A 17,607-nucleotide genomic window follows, 5' to 3' on the forward strand; every position below is an offset into this window, starting at 1 on the left:
AGTGCCAACTGAAACGTTTGGTGGAGGAGGAATAATGTTCTGGGGCAGTTTTTCATGGTTCGGTCTAGGCCCCTAAATTCAGTGAAGGCAAATCTAAACGCTACAGCACACAACGACATTCTAGACGATTCTGTGCTTCCAACTTTCTGGCAACAGTTTGGATAAGGTGAGGTCCATACATAAATGGTTTGTTGAGATCGGTGTGGAAGAACTTGACTGGCCTGAACAGAGCCCTGACCTCAACCCCATCAAACACCTTTGGGGTGAATTGTAACGCCAACTGCGAGTCAGACCTAATCGCCCAACATCAGTGCCCAACATCAGTGCCCAACCTCACTAATGCTCTTGTGGATGAAGAGAAGCAAATCCCCGCAACAATGTTCCAACATCTAGTGAAAAGCCTTCCCAGAAGAGTGGAGGCTGTTATAGCAGCAAAGGGGGGACCAACTCCATATTAATGCCCATGAGTTTGGAATAAGATGTTCGACGAGCTGTCCACATACTTTTGGTCATGTAGTGTACCTTATATCTGGCTTTAGTCGTTTAAGTTTACACTGTTTGAACTTAGGCGTTCTAAAGTTCTCTTAGGAGACCCGCACAAGGATTTTACCAGTCAAATTGCCAGGGTTAGAGGTTCCAAGCCTGTTCTTTCCATTCTGCTGCAGGGAGGGTGGTGTTGCCATGGCAACTAAAGACTTGTTTGCTACAACACCTTGCTTGTTTCAGCAAGGAGCAACAAAGTTTTATCACATTTTTAAGAGTCCACGTGATCGCAGAAACAGACTCATCCGCACGAATACCCGAACGTCCCGTCTTCAGTGAGCTGTTCGTTCCAAAACGTTCCTGTTATTAATGACGCTGGAGCTGGCAGCAGCGGGGCAGAGTGATGGTTGATCAGCTGAGTGATCTGCTCTCTAACTGCGATGGAGAAACGGAGGGGTAGACAGGGAACAGCGCCCGCCCCATCGCTCTGCTCTGTACCCAGCATCTTTAACAGAGCCTCCCTCTCTCTCTCTCCCTCACACACACAGTGGAACAGCATCAGAGCTGGAGCTACCCATCTCTCCCTCCCTCTCCTGTTTCTCTCTTTTTCCCTCTGCCTCTCTCGCAACGAAAGGAGAAGAAGACTATTGGACTTGGAAATACACATGAAAAACCGGCTGTGATCTGAGTCTCACGGTGACACGCTGGACTGCTGCTCTAAAACATGGGTCCCAGCCATGAGGTGAATACCTGCTGCCGCTCAATACAGTATGTGAGGGGGCTCACTCCCGCTGGTAAGTCACTAATGTCTCTCGCCTATGTGTGTGAGTCATATGTGGTTGGTTTGGGGGGGGGGGAGGGGACGATGACAGAGGTCTGGTTTTCAGTGTGGCACTGCGGTAGTCCTTGAGTGTGGAGGGAGTTTGCAGCAGAGAAGGCAGAGGGCACAGCCTATAGCTATGTGGGAGGCTTGGCTGAGGGGGAGGCTTGGCTGAGGGGGAGGATTGAGGAAAGAGAAAGATGCTCAGTCCAACACAGGCTTTTGTTGTTGATACTTTATGCACGGTTTGGATGAATATGTAGGCGTTGCAGAGGTTTTAGAGAGGGAACCACCTGTTATTTGCGTCGTGCTTTCCCTTCTGGTGCCATTTTTTTCCTGGTGTATTTTGAAAGCAATGAGACAGATGTGGGTTTCAGGCTGGAGCAGAATGGACGTGGTGCTCTCTCGGCAGCATCGCTCTACAGGTACATTTGAGATAAAGAACAGCCCTGAAGTATACTCGCCTCTGTGTGTCCGCCAGGGCTTGAACAGATAGGAAGACAAGACAGGGAATCTGCCGTCAGTAGAAAATACCAGAATTTAACGAGGTAAACCAGTAATAAGCCTGAGGTAAAATAGAACCCCCTCCGTTTTCAGTTGAAAGCACATCATAACACATAAATACTGGATGTGTCTAAAGTTAAACACTATTTGGCTGTGTGTGCCAAGAGGAGGAAGATATATGAAGATTTATTTAGGATTTTTTAGCGTCTAAGGAATCCAGGTGAGGCAGGTCAATATGAGGCGAGAGCTGGAGTGCTGGGAGTACTCCTCTAACCATAGGAAAAGACATTCCCACCACTGCCTGCCTAATTTACCAGAACGGCACACTCTCCCCCCTCCATCTGCATCTCTCCCACTCTCTTTCCCCCCTCTCCCTCGTTCTCTCTCCATCTCCCATCACTCTGGCTGTATTTAGGGCTTGTTCATAATTAAACAACATCATACTGAGGCATCTTTAGGGAGCAGCAGACCTCATTCAGCACTGTCACAACATTAGCTACTAAATGGGGTCAGAATTAGCCTAATCATGCATAAAAATGCAAAAAATGCACCAATATCACGCTGAATATCCTGCCTCTGCATATATTTAAAGAAGCAGTCGTCATACAGTAGTCCTCTATGGCCATCCTGCTTTCCCAAGGTTCTCTATGTAGACTGGTGGGGAGATGAATCCACAAGAGAACGCAATACTAGTGCTTTACACGGTGTGAGAAAAAAAGTAAAAGTGTACACGGTCAATCTCTGATGTCAGTCTTAACAGACAGCACTAAAGCAAAACACTATCCGAGTGTCAGGCTGCACAGAAACAAGTGAATGAATGGGATAAATAGGTTGCTACAAGATACTGTACCTCACACGCAACACCATTCCATGATAGAATAATGATGGTAATGGTTGCATCTCTCAATAGACACTACTGTATATTGAGTTTATCACAAACATAAAATGCAGGCTAATTGAAATGGCATTACTATGAGACATGAATTATTTATGACAAGCAGTTTCAATTTGTTACTGGAATCTTGACTTGAGATCCACATGCAAACCTCAAACTCCTGTGTAGCCTACAGATGTCAGGTCTTAATTTGACCCATTTCGTTGCAGGAGGAAAACAATCCTGCAGCAGGAGGATTTGAATTAATATTTAGAATTCGCCGCCAGGGGGCAGCTGGAAGCAGTGTTTGAAGGCTGTACAATGTAGTACCGTACCTAGGCTAGGATTTGGTGAGGCCGTTACGAACCAACCTTCTATCATCAAGTATGCTCACGGCTTGCTAGAGCATTATGAACTGCCGTAGAGGAGTGGTCTTTGCAGCATGCTTTGGCTCCGAGCATCATGAGTTCGCTCTCAGTGCTAGGCAATCGTTTTGATACTTTATAGAAATGGAAACTCATGTTGGTGTAGCCTACTGTTATTTCACTTTTTTTGTTTGTTATTTAGCAGATACTCTTATCCAAAGTGACTTAATTTATTTACATTTTCTCTTACCGGTCCCCCTTGGGAATCGAACCCAAATGCCTGGCGTTGCAAGCACCATGCTCTACCAACTGAGCCGTCCTTATTTATGTAATCCGTTAAATACAACTGTCTTTAAAATAAACGGCGTGGCTGCGGATCCAACTTTTTCGGGACTAAAGGTCGCGGAAAAGTCGGAACCGCAGCCAAGACGCTTATTGCTGAAGCTTATGCGCATGAGCGGATGTGTATATTCCCTACTTTACGCGTAGAGAACAGGTTACTCAGACAAATAGTGCTTGTTTAATTTGTTTAATTATTTACATCACAGCTGAATCAATGTCTGAAAGATCACAATCACATAACGATCACAGTATTCTACATAACAGAACCAAATACGGTATAATAGCATAGTATAATGTTACTGTAAGACAAAAAAAACCACAGCATTTCTCTCTCTCGTGGCCAAAACTCAACAGCGCGTGCCACTAAGCCAAATAAACAGGTAGGCTATGCTACAGTTTGCTATCACCATTTGCTCTAAAATATATCTCACTGTAGGCTACATCATTCACAACACTATAACTCAAGATCTAAATGCATGTCCCCATCAAACTGATTGAAATCGAATGGTTACTACAGTGCCTTCGGAAAGTATTCAGACCCCTTGACTTTTTCCACGTTTTGTTACGTTACCGCCTTATTCAAAAATGTCCTCAATCTACACACAATACCCTATAATGACAACGCAAAAACAGGTTTTAAGCAATTACTGAAATATCACATTTACATAAGTATTCAGACCCTTTACTCTGTACTTTGTTGAAGCACCTTTGGCAGCAATTACAGTCTTGAGTAATGTTCGATCGGGTTCAATTCCAGTCTTTGGCTGGGCCACTCAAGGGCATTCAGAGACTTGTCCCGAAGCCACTAATGCGTTGTCTTGGCAGTGTGGTTAGGGTCGTTGTCCTGTTTGGAAGGTGAACCTTCGCCCCCAGTCTGAGGTCCTAAGCGCTCTGGAGCAGGTTTTCATCAAGATCTCTCTTTACTTTGCTCCGTTCATCTTTCCCTCGATCCTGACTAGTCTCCCAGTCCCGGCCGCTGAAAAACATCCCCACAGCATGATGCTGCCACCACCATGCTTCACCGATGGGATGGTGCCAGGTTTCCTCCAGACGCCAGCTATAGGAAGAGTCTTGGTGGTTCCAAACTTCTTCCATTTAAGAATGATGGAGGCCACTGTCTTCTTTGAGATCTTAAATGCTGCAGACATTTTTTGGTACCCTTCCCCAGATCTGTACCTTGACACAATCCTGTCTCGAAGCTCTACGAACAATTCCTTCAACCTCATGGCTTGTTTATTGCTCTGACATGCACTGTCAACTGTGGGACCTTTTATAGACAGGTGTGCCTTTCCAAATTATGTCCAATCAATTGAATTTACCACAAGTGGACTCCAAGTTGTAGAAACATCTCAAGGATGATCAATAGAAACAGGATGCACCTGAGCTCAATTTCGAGTCTCATAGCAAAGGATCAGAATATTTATGTGAAAAAGGCATTTCTGTTTTTTTTTGCCTTCTCATTATGGGATATTTTGTGTAGATTGATGAGAAAAAAATGAATTTAATCCATTCTAGAATAAGGCGGTAACGTAACAATACTTTCGGAATCCAAATGCACTGTATGCAGATAATGTATTAAAGTTTCACCGGTAAAACTTGAAAAATTAACATTCACGATTGAATGCGGTGGTGTCCTTGTCTTACGCTGACGTTATACTATGCTATTATATTCGGTTCTGTAATGTAGAACACTATCATTATGTGATCCTGCAGACATTGATTCGGCTTTGGCCTAAATGTATTAAAACAAGCACCATTCGTCCGAGTAGCCTGTTCTCGACGTGTACACATGCGCAGAAGCTTCTGGAAGCTCCGGATCTTTTTGTCCAGAAGACTAAGATCCTGAAAAAGTTTGATCCTCAGCCACGGCCTAAAATGAAAGTGTCTGGTATGGTCATTTCTTATCAAGATCGGGGGTAAAATATCCCTGGACTGTCCATATTTGAAATGTGTAACTAAATCTAGTCAATCGGGGGGAATGAGTTATTTGAGCCAGAACGGTGTGGGCCTATACACTAAGCGGACAAAACTTTAGGAAGACCTGCTCTTTCCATGACATAGACTGACCAGGGGAATCCAGTTGAAAGCTATGATCCCTTATTGATGTCACCTGTTAAATCCACTTCAAATCAGTGTAGATGAAGGGGAGGAGACAGGTTAAAAAATATTTTTAAGCCTTGAGACAATTGAGACTTGGATTGTGAATGTGTGCGATTCAGAGGGTGAATGGGCAAGGCAAAATATTTACGTGCCTTTGAACGGGGCATGGTAGTAGATGCCAGGTGCACCGGATTGAGTGTGTCAAGAACTGCAACGCTGCTGGGTTTCTCACGCTCAACAGTTTCCCGTGTGTATCAAGAATAGTCCACCACCCAAAGGACATCCAGTCAACTTGACACAACTGTGGGAAGCATTGGAGTCAACATGGGCTAGCACCCCTGTGGAACGCTTTCGACACCTTGTAGAGCCCAATGCCCCGACGAATTGAGGCTGTTCTGAGGGCAAAAAGGATGCAACTCAATATTAGCAAGGTGTTCCTAATGTTTTGTACACTCAGTGTATGTGCGCCCCAGGCCACGATTTAACTATTTAAAAAAAAAAAGTATTATTTTACAGTTGATTCCTAAAAAATAATCACCTCATCAACTCAGCCAGGGAAACACAAACAGTAGCCTATCATCGATTTTCACAACTTTCATTACGTGACAATGGATAGACTACAGAATATGAACAAATATGGCTCCACTGGTCCGAATGACTAGACTGCCCCCACATGGATAGAAAGAGAACTGTGGGTTTCATGAGGCTCATTTGAATTTCCTGATGCGCAGGAACATTTTCCACGACAAAAGATTGATCAAGTTAAGATCCGACATCTGTACCATGCCTTGTCAGAGCCAAAGACAGATTTAGGCTAGCGCAAAAACAATCAATTGATTTATGAAAACCTCCTTGCTTAATAAAGAAAAGAGCCAAATGGAAACCAAGCCACACGACCTACCTGTCCTACAAAATCCCCACTATGAGAATATCAATATACCGTAGCACATGGATTGATGGGCTAAACAAAGATTGATTTGATACACTGGGAAAACTCATTCCCAGCAAGTATGACTCGGATTCTGAAGCGCCATGCATTTTTCAGTCAGAGCAGCAGAGCAAGTCCTACCTGGGCCTGTGGAAAGGGAATGGTGACATCTAACACCCCAAGCATTTCCAGTTAATGTATTACATTAGGTATTAATGCAATGATCGGTCATACTGATAGCTTAATCCAAAGTGAAAAATGTACATGTGGCTAGTTCATTGCACCAAACAAAACTTATTGATTATGGTTTATACATACAAATAACAGGCAGTTACTTGTGTGTGTGTGTGTCTGGTGTGTGCACGCACATGCTTGTGTGTGGCAGTAGACCACAGGAGATGGGGTGGGTAGGTAGGAGGAAAGAGCTGGTAGGACGCCGTGGGGAGCTGACAGCTTAACATCGATCCCTAATGAATTGTTGACTTGCTGATTATTTGCAGGCGGTGTTGAGCAGATGTAAGAGGGAAGCTCTCCTCTCCAGATTACATTATGCATGGGTACCACACAATAGGCTGGCCTAATAAATGTAGTCATACTGCTAATGCTAATGACAGGCACATTTCTAGCATAGCTAATGCAGGTTTTTACGGCGGGCTGCGCGGGCAAAACATTATTTGTTGTTGTTGACTTGGGCTACATAGCAGGCTGTGGTATTGTAGCAGGTAGCACTATACGGAAACACAAGGGAGCAGGTCACGTTAAAGGAACACAGTTTTAGCTTGGACAGATTTAATGGTTAATCAATGAAAAGACATGGGGGTGGGGGCCATAGACAGGAGGGGCACTTAGCTCACTCCATTTCCCTCACCCCACCTCCCCTCCCACCCCGAGGCCTCAGCAGCATGCACACGGCCAGGCTGTGGCCTCTTGATGTAGTTAAGACTCTAACATCCTACACAACAGAGAGGTGCTGAGAGATGGAGAGGGATCAATAATTCCCTTGGGTGCAGAGAGGTGGGAAGGGTATGACCGAGCGGCTGGTCGACTGTGTAACACAGAACAACAGAGGGGATGGTCTGCCGATGGAAAGACCACAAACAGGCTCCCAGCTGGGATATACAGTGTCTTCAGAAAGTATTCACACCCCTTGACTTTCCACATTTTGTTGTGTTACAGACTGAATTAAAAATGTCACTAGCCTACAGCACACACAACACCCCCTAAATGTCAAACTGGAATTGTTTTTAGACAGTTTTACTAAATGAAAAGCTGAAATGTCTTGAATTAGTACGTATCAATCGCTTTTTTATGGCAAGCCTAAATATGTTCAGAAGTAAAAATGTGCTTAACAAGTCACATAATATGTTGCATGGACACACTGTGTGTGCAATTATATTGTTTAACATTTTTTGTTTAATGTTTTTCAATGACTGCCTTATCTCTGCACCCCACACATACAATTAAATGTAAGATACCCTCAGTCCAGCAGTGAATTTCAAACACAGATTCAACATCAAAGATCAGGGATGTTTTCTAATGCTTTGCAAAGAAGGGCACCTATTGGTAGATAAAAAAAAAAATATATATATATGGGTGTATTGAATATCCCTTTGAGCATGGTGAAGTTATTAATTACACTTTGGATGGTGTATCAATACACCCAGTCACTACAAACATACAGGCGCCCTTCCTAACGCAGTTACCGGAGTGGAAGGAAACCACTCAGGGATTTCACAATGAGGCCAATCTTTAATGACTGGAGAAAACTGAGGATGGATCAACAACATTGTAGTTTTACTCCACAATACTAACATACAGTGGATTCGCATTGAGACTCCCCTTTTCCCACATTTTGTTACGTTACAGCCTTATTCAAAAATGGATCAAATCTTTTTTTTCTTTAAAAAATCTACACACAATTTACACACAATTCCCCATAATGACAGAGCAAAAACATTTTTTTGTAATTTTTTTTGCAAATGTAAAAAAGTTAAATAATAATAATTATCACATTTACATAAGTATTCAGACCCTTTACTCAGTACTTTGTTGAAGCACCTTTGGCAGCGATTACAGCCTCAAGTCTTCTTGGGTATGACGCTACAAGCTTGGCACACCTGTATTTTGGGGAGTTTCTCCCATTCTTCTATGCAGATCCTCTCAAGCTATGTCAGCCTGGATGGGGAGCGTCGCTGCACAGCTATTTTCAGGTCTCTCCAGAGATATTCGATCGAGATCAAGTCCGAGCTCTGGCTGGGCCACTGAAGGACATGAACCGAAGCCACTCCTGCGTTGTCTTGGCTGTGTGCTTAGGGTCGTTGTCCTGTTGGAAGGTGAACCTGCGCCACAGTCTGAGATCCTGAGCGCTATGGAGCATGTTTTCATCAAAGATTTCTTTGTACTTTGCTCTGTTTATCTTTTCGTTGATCCTGACTAGTCTCCCAGTCCCTGCTGCTGAAGAACATCTCCACAGCAGGATGCTGCCACCACCATGCTTCACCGTAGGGATGGTGCCAGGTTTCCTCCAGACATGACGCTTGGCATTCAGGCTAAAGAGTTCAATCTTGGTTTCAGCAGACTAGAGAATCTTGTTTCTCATGGTCAGTCCTGTAGGTGCCTTTCAGCAAACTGAAAAGTGAGCAAACTCCAAGTGGGCTGTCGTGCCTTTTACTGAGGAGTGATCTCCGTCTGGCCACTCTACCATAAAGGCCTGATTGGCGGAGTGCTGCAGAGATGGTTGTCCTTCTGGAAGGGTCTCCCATCTCCACAGAGGAACTCTGGAGCTCTCTCAGAGTGACCATCGGCTTCTTGGTCACCTCCCTGACCAATGCCCTTCTCCCCCGACTGTTCAGTTTGGCTGTGCGTACCCTTCCCCAGATCTGTGCCTCAAAACTTTCCTGTTTCGGAGCTCTACCGACAATTCCATCGACGTTGTGGCTAGGTTATTGCTCTGACATGCACGGTCAACTGTGGGACCTTATATAGACAAGTGTGTGCCTTTCCAAATCCTGTCCAATTAATTGAATGTACAACAGGTGGACTCCAATCAACTTATAGAAACATCAAGGAGGACCAATGAAAACAGTATGAACCTGAGCTCAATTTAGAATCTTATAGCAAAGGGTCTGAATATTTATGTTAATAAGGTATTTCTGTTTATTATTTTGAATAACTTTGCAAAAAATGATAAACCTGTTTTCACTTTGTCATTATGGGGTATTGCATGTAGATTTATGTTTTTTTTTTTTTTTTTTAATCAATTATTGTTTTAGAAGAAGGCTAACGTAACAAAATGTGGAAAAAGTCAAGGCGTCTGAAAACTTTCCAAATGTACTTTAATGACAGTGTGAAAAGAAGGAAGCCTGTACGGAATACCAATATTCCAAAACATGCATCCTGTTAGCAATAAATCACTGAAGTAAAACTGAAAAATGGATGTCTAGCAATGATCAACAACCAACTTGACAGATCTTGAATACTTTAAAAGAAAAAAGTGCAATATTGTACAATCCAGGTGTGCAAAGCCCAGAAAGACTCACAGCTGTAATCGCCTCCAAAGGTGATCCTAACTTGTATTGACTCGGGTGTGAATACAGATATTTCTGTATTTCATGTTCAGTAAAAGTGCAAATGTTTCTAAAAAAATATTTTCACTTTGTCATTATGGGGTATTGTGTGTATTAAATTCATTTTGAATTCAGGCTGTAACACAACAAAATGTGTAATAAGTCAAGGGCTATGAATACTTCCTGAAGGCACTGTAGCTAATTGGTAGTATATTAGAGGAGGGGAGTTGCAGTCACATAGCCAGTTTGGTGACTGTCTTTTGGTCTTATAATGTGATAAATCCATTTAAGGGGGCTAGATAATAACACAAAGATATTATGGAAAAATCCTTACACTTAAATGTTCACATGACCTGATCCCCTTGGCATACTGTTGATCATAACCCCTGTCACTGCAACCTGCTCCTCATCACTGCTTGCCTGGATGGATGGTGAATAAAACATGGTGGAATGGGACCACTTTATGAGATGTTTACCACATAAGGAGGTGGATGGAAGGAATTCACTGCACTGTGGCCTCACAGTACAGAGCCTGTTTCACTGTGTGAAAAGGTACATCAATATTTTAGGTACATCTCAACCCCCCTTCCTTTCTGCCATACACCCATAATCCATTTGGAGAATGTCAATATTCAGCACTTAAAAATGCTGTGGCATGCAACCTAGCAGGGTTAAATATAGTACAATCATATTTGTGTGAGGTAGATAGCTTTTATATAGCTATAATGCTTTCCCAGCTATTCTTTGTTAGCATGCTAGCAACCTCAAACATTGTTGTCGTAATTTGTAGATCAATTGGTAGAGCATTGTGCTTGTAACGCCAGGGTAATGGGTTCGATTCCCAGTAACCACCCATACGTAAAATGTATGGATAAAAGTGTCTGATAAATGACATTTATTATTAGAACATATTCTTCTCCATTCTATAAGTAACAAACACAATTCAATTTTTGTAGTCTTTGAAGGGATTTTTGTAAGTGTGCTGTATTTTGGTAGAGTTGAAGTTTATTTAAAGAATGCTGCCTTTGCACTGTGCCTAACTGCAGCATTTGGTACTTGGTAATGCAATGCACTCTCTACTAACTGGCATGCGGTGAGTGGACTTTTCCCTCTGTTCCCGCACCACAAATGGTGCGGGAATTCCTCGCACAATCAATTGTTTTCTGTTACCACAACCTCATGGCCACAACTCGTACTTCCATGCACTGTTAAAAAACCTGGTATTTCTTTACTCTGTTTGATCTGCTGAAACCGATTCTGGGACGAGGGCAATGTAATCGCAGCAATTCAGAGAGGCAACGTCATCACATATCACAGCAATTCAGAGAGAGAGAGCGAGCGAGAGAGAGAGCGAGAGCGAAAAGAGGTACATTAAATAAGTGTTCTGCCGTTGCATCTTGAAACTACTCTGCAGCATATTGTATTAAACAAACCACAAGTGAAATCACTAAGGGAGCTAAATACGATAAATAACTAGACAATACGTTATACAAGTGCATGGTGTTATCACCAGTGTAAAAACACAAGCAAGCAGTGTTAGCTACATCATGATGGAAGAGTATATAACACACACTCAAACCTCCATTTCATCTAATTGAGAGTGGAAGGTATGTAAAACAGCCCCAGGCGCATTTGTTTTGTTTTTGAGGAAATGAGCATCCAGCTCGAGGTAAAAAAAAAAAAAATGGCGGTACATACTCTGCTGTTCTATCGCGTGTGCAATGATGTCAGAGAGGAGGGAAAAAACAGTGTTCACTGTTTGAAGTAACGTCTTTGTTGTTGTAATACCACAAACGGGCGTGGCAGTTTCACCCGCTACGGATTCCAGATTTCATTAATAACCGGGAAATGCTCGTGAGCGTCGCGGAAGCAAACAGGAAAGCCTTGTGTGAGCCTCCCTAGAGTCAGTCGACTCTTAGTTAACCAAGGAGTTTCCAATGAAACCATTTCCTTTCACAAAACCATAACAAAGGAGTCTGAAAACGGTCATTGCAAATGATTGCTAACATTACCACACTTAACTCGCTCACGGTCTCTTAGTATTTCTTTCAACACTTAACATAAAAAGCGTTGAAATAAAACACCAAATGTGTGTGAATATTCAACATGTTGTATCATATCAGACATAGAACAGCTTGGACAAAATCTGTACACAGGTCCTACACAGATGACTGAGCAGGAGACCATGAGGCACCAAAAAAATCTTCCACCACTTGGTTCCACCTGCGTGTGTTGACTGACTGCCATAAACAAGCTAATATAGGCACGCTCGGTCATTGTGCGTCTTCATCAGCAGCCTTGCTCTTATAGCCTTATAGACAGCTTCCTCTACCATGGCCCACAGAGCCTTCTGCCCTCAAGGTCCTAACTTAATCAAAACATCAATATGTGCAGTCGACACAAGCAAAACCCGGCACAGACCTGTCACCTGTGGGAACAATTTGATTCAACTCATCATAAATATGCAAGAGGGAAGAAGAGTCACAGAACAAGACCTGTGGCAAGCTTCGGAGCTATTTTGGCAGAATCTGAAATGCCTTGAGGTCAGCTAATTGGGCAGATTTGTTGCTTCTCAAGACCGTTTTGCATGGCTGACTGGGCTGCACGACCAGTACACCGGTGTTGTATGGACATGCCTGCCAACCGGAGACCTGACACGACCGTGTCGCCGGCGGTAGCTAACGTGGCAATTTTTTTCCCCTCCCATGATTTGATTTCAAGTAGAATAGCAGCCTACACAAGAAATAACTAATATTGAAAACCATCTACATGTCACCTGGATATATGCACATACAGTCTACTCAATGGGGAGGGCATGAATGGCAACAACAACGGGAGACAGTGCCCCTTCGGTAGTTGTGTGGTAAGAAACCTAAGGAAAAAAACACAGCTCAATCAAAACCGTCTAACCTTTCCACACACCCACTACTTTCCTTCCCACACACCCACTACTTTCCTTCCCACACACCCACTACATTCCTATCCACACACCCACTACTTTCCTTCCCACACACCCACTACTTTCCTTTCCACACACCCACTACTTTCCTATCCACACACCCACTACTTTCCTTCCCACACACCCACTACTTTCCTTCCCACACACCCACTACTTTCCTATCCACACACCCACTACTTTCCTTCCCACACACCCACTACTTTCCTTCCCACACACCCACTACTTTCCTTCCCACACACCCACTACTTTCCTATCCACACACCCACTACTTTCCTTCCCACACACCCACTACTTTCCTTCCCACACACCCACTACTTTCCTTTCCACACACCCACTACTTTCCTTCCCACACACCCACTACTTTCCTTTCCACACACCCACTACTTTCCTTTCCACACACCCACTACTTTCCTTCCCACACACCCACTACTTTCCTTTCCACACACCCACTACTTTCCTTTCCACACACCCACTACTTTCCTTTCCACACACCCACTACTTTCCTTTCCACACACCCACTACTTTCCTTCCCACACACCCACTACTTTCCTTTCCACACACCCACTACTTTCCTTCCCACACACCCACTACTTTCCTTTCCACACACCCACTACTTTCCTTTCCACACACCCACTACTTTCCTTCCCACACACCCACTACTTTCCTTTCCACACACCCACTACTTTCCTTTCCACACACCCACTACTTTCCTTCCCACACACCCATGATGTACTCCGGTCGCCACACTGAGCTGCAGCTACCACCTTCTCCATGGGTGGTTGTGTGTAACAGAGAGAGAGAGTTGATGTGTGCATGTGAATAGTTAATATATTCATGGCAGAGAGAAACTCAGCTAATTGGGGAGTATGGTAAAACTGGGGGGAGGGTTGTTTTACTGCTGTGAGCAAGATATGAATCGCTGTTTTAAAATTCTGATCCTCCAGCAGATCTCTTGCCCTTCAGTGATATTGAGTGCATTCCAAATATAACCATATTCCCTGTAGTGTACGACTTTTGACTCAGGCCCATAACGCTCTGGTCAAAAGTAGTGCACTATATAGGGAATAATGGTGCCATTTGGAACGCATCCATTATTAGTCTCCAACTTGTCAAATATTATATATATATATATATATATATATATATATATATATATATATATATATATATATATATATATATATATATATATATATATATAGGTCAAGTCAACCATAACTTCTAATTTTGATGGCAAAGTGACAGCAATAAAATCAAATGAGCACAGAATGTGTCAATATTCCTGAATGTCAATACATGCCTCAGTCTCTGAATAATGCCTTGTTGTACTGAGTTCATTTTTTCTGTCCATTTTCTCCCCAGATGGAAATTGACACGAGGAGCGACAGTGATTGAGGATAACAATGATGGAAGACAGAGTGATCCATCCCCAGCCCAAGCCAGAGCGTTCCTCCTCAACCGTTCCTTCGCTTCACCGACCGGCCCTCTGAAGGATACATTGACCTTCACACATCCAGCTTGCCTGACAACCTGGAGCAGGGTACATTGAAAGGTTGCTCCTCTCCTCTCTGCCAAGGACGAAACGACTACAACAGGGGCAAAGCTTTGGGGACCAGGTGACAGCAGACATCTGCCCTGTCGGGCCGCGGTAACAAATGAGCCTTTATTTGTGAAGTTAACAGTGCTAACGGCAGACTCCATAAGGACCAATTACTATCTGAAGGGAATAGTGGGCCAAGATGAAGGAGACTGCGTTTGTGGCTTGTCTGTTAGCGGAGCTAGCTCTGACTGCCTTTGTTCTAGCCTCAGAGGGGGGCACTGCTCATTGCCCTGCATTGTGCCGGTGTGAGATACGACCCTGGTTCTCTCCCAGCTCTATTTATACAGAGGCTCCCACGGTGGACTGTAATGATTTAGGCCTATCAACACTGCCAGAGAAACTTCCCTCAGACACACAGGTGCTATTGTTACAGACCAACAATATCATCAGCGTCGAGAAACCTTTGGATTACCTGGCTAATGTCACAGATATAGACTTATCCCAGAATAACATATCCTCTGTGAGCGATGTCCGTCTGGGTCCTCTTCCCCACCTGCTGTCACTGCACATGGAAGAGAACTGGGTTCCAGCCTTATCAGATAACTGTCTCCCGTCCCTGCCCAACCTCCAGGAGTTCTACATCAACCACAACCTGATCTCCTCCATCAGTCCTGGGGCCTTCCAGGGGCTGGGGAGGCTCCTGCGGCTCCATCTCAACTCCAACCGCCTGAGGGGCATCAGCAGGGAATGGTTCCAGCCGCTACCCCGCCTGGAGATCCTGATGATTGGGGAGAACCCCATCGTCCAATTGTCAGACATGAACTTTAAGCCCCTGGTCAACCTACGCAGCTTGGTTCTGGCCAGGATGAATATGTCTGAAATCCCGGACGACACTCTGGTCGGCCTCGACAATCTGGAGAGCATCTCGTTTTTCGACAACCTGTTTGTCAGAGTCCCCCGGGCTGCTCTGAAGAAAGCCAAGAACCTGAAGTTTCTGGATCTCAACAAGAACCCCATTGAGCGGATTCAGAGAGGGGATTTTGTGGACATGTTCCATCTCAAAGAGCTGGGCATCAACAGCATGCCTGCACTGGTGTCCATTGACAGCTTTGCCCTGAACAACCTCCCAGAGTTGACCAAGATAGAGGCCACCAACAACCCAAAGCTGTCCTACATCCATCCCAACGCCTTCCACAAGCTGCCGAGACTTGAGACGTTGATGCTGAACAGCAACGCCCTCAGCGCTCTGCACCGCGGCACTGTGGACTCCCTGCCCAACCTGCGCGAGGTCAGCATGCACAGCAACCCCATCCGCTGTGACTGCGTCATCCGCTGGATCAACATGAATCGGACCGGAGTACGCTTCATGGAGCCCAATTCCCTCCTCTGCGTGGAGCCGCCTGAGTACCAGGGCCAGCACGTCCGTCAGGTTCACTTCCGGGAGATGACCGAGATCTGCCTCCCACTCATCTCACCTGGGAGCCTTCCAGATCGAGTCATGGTCGGGAGAGGGAGCTTGGTGACGCTGCACTGCCGGGCATTTGGAGAGCCGGAGCCAGAGATCTACTGGGTCACCCCCTCTGGGGACAGAGTCCTGCCCAACAGTGTGTCTGATAAGCACTACATGCATCCAGAGGGGACCTTTGAAATCTATGACACTACCGAGCGCGAGGCAGGACTGTACACCTGTGTCGCTCACAATCTTGTTGGCGCAGACCTTAAGTCTGTGTTGGTGGTGGTTGACAGATACTTTCCACATCCTTCTCTTAATGCTTTACATATATACGTTAGATCAGTGCAGCCCAACTCTGTTTCAGTGTCTTGGGATAATACTTACGGTGGTCTTGTATCCAATATAAAGTGGTTCACAGTGGCAAATGCTAAGCACCCCTCCATGGCACACACTGCGAGAGTACCATCCGATGTGAAGGAGTACCGTCTCACCCACCTGAACCCCTCCACCCAGTACCGGGTTTGTGTGGAAGTCATGAGCATGCAACTCGGACACAACAGGGACTGTGTCAACGTCACCACAAAGGGACTGGCTCACCCCGTGGAGAGCAGGGAAACGTGGGACACAGTGGTGATGGCAGCCTGTGCTGTGATATTCATTGTGGTCGCTGTGGCTTGCTCTCTCATATACACATCTCTGCAAAGCCAACACTTTTACAGGAAGTTGATGGTGGACCAATCTCAGTCATTGCTCAGTCCTAGCACCCGCCCTGGCTCCGCCTCTTCTCTCACGGAACTCTGTGTGGCTGGAGTCAAGGTGAGGGCGACAGTGATAGACTTGCCAGAAAACTCCATGTAATGTAAGAAACGTCCTTGAGAAGGAAAATTGATGTTCTGGATTTTAAACAAGGTGAAATAGTGATGGACACAGAACTTTGTTGATTCGTGCCCCCCTCATTTCGTGACAATGACAGGACACCGCGTTCTGAAACTCCTGGAACACGATGGAATCAGAAGCCGGAGCCCTCCCGCTTAAATATTTAACCAGCTAAACTCTGACCCATAGACTATTTTATACAACAAAATTGTGTCGTTGCGGCAAAAACTTTCACAGACCGGTATCTAGATTGTGATATACGTGGCTACTGGTCTGTCATTCATGAAGTGCAACTGGAATAAAGCAGAACACAAAGACTGTTGTCTCTCTGTTATGGCTTTGTGCTTTAGAACGCCTTGTGGAGATGTCTTTGTGGTCCACAACGAGGAATATTTCCTGTGCTGTTTAATCAACACTCAAGGATCATCATTAAGAAATACCGTTCATATACAGTTTATAATGGAAAAACGTGTTAGATTAGTAGACAATAACAGTGTATATGATGTAAACAATTTTATGATCACGTTTTTCATTAAAAACAGTACATTGTAATTGTAATTATGAAAGACCCAACTTCAAGGATGATTTGCTTAGGACAATCTGAATACAATATTGGGATACTCTGAAAGTAAACAATCTAAGCTCCCTTCAACAATAACATTCAGTTGTCCGTGAAATGGAAAATGTTATAATTCATAAATATGAGTCCCATAAATCTTTCCATGTCACGGTCTAAACATTGCAAGAGGAAAACAGAGTGATGTAGACAAACACAATTACTGGGACTGCCCTTGAAG

The 17,607-nt window shown here is 44.4% G+C and overlaps 2 protein-coding genes across 5 annotated transcripts in view; one reads left to right on the forward strand and one right to left on the reverse strand.

The window, feature by feature from the left end:
* Nucleotides 1-17,607, reverse strand: part of LOC129866742 (mitochondrial inner membrane protease subunit 2-like) — a 175,590-nt gene that overhangs the window by 45,285 nt on the left and 112,698 nt on the right. The window lies entirely within an intron of this gene.
* On the forward strand, nucleotides 767-17,368 carry LOC129866741 (leucine-rich repeat neuronal protein 3-like). Of its 2 annotated transcripts, none has more exons than XM_055939581.1 (2): nucleotides 767-1,277; nucleotides 14,304-17,368. In XM_055939581.1, the coding sequence occupies exon 2, from the start codon at nucleotides 14,681-14,683 to the stop codon at nucleotides 16,790-16,792; it is 2,112 nt and encodes a 703-aa protein (XP_055795556.1). In that variant the 5' UTR covers nucleotides 767-1,277; nucleotides 14,304-14,680; the 3' UTR covers nucleotides 16,793-17,368. The 2 variants fall into 2 exon arrangements, with proteins under 2 accessions (XP_055795556.1, XP_055795557.1); XM_055939582.1 differs by lacking the exon at nucleotides 767-1,277 and adding an exon at nucleotides 1,425-1,728.

Source organism: Salvelinus fontinalis, chromosome 12 (genome assembly GCF_029448725.1).
Source record: "Salvelinus fontinalis isolate EN_2023a chromosome 12, ASM2944872v1, whole genome shotgun sequence".
Classification (NCBI taxonomy): domain Eukaryota; kingdom Metazoa; phylum Chordata; class Actinopteri; order Salmoniformes; family Salmonidae; genus Salvelinus; species Salvelinus fontinalis.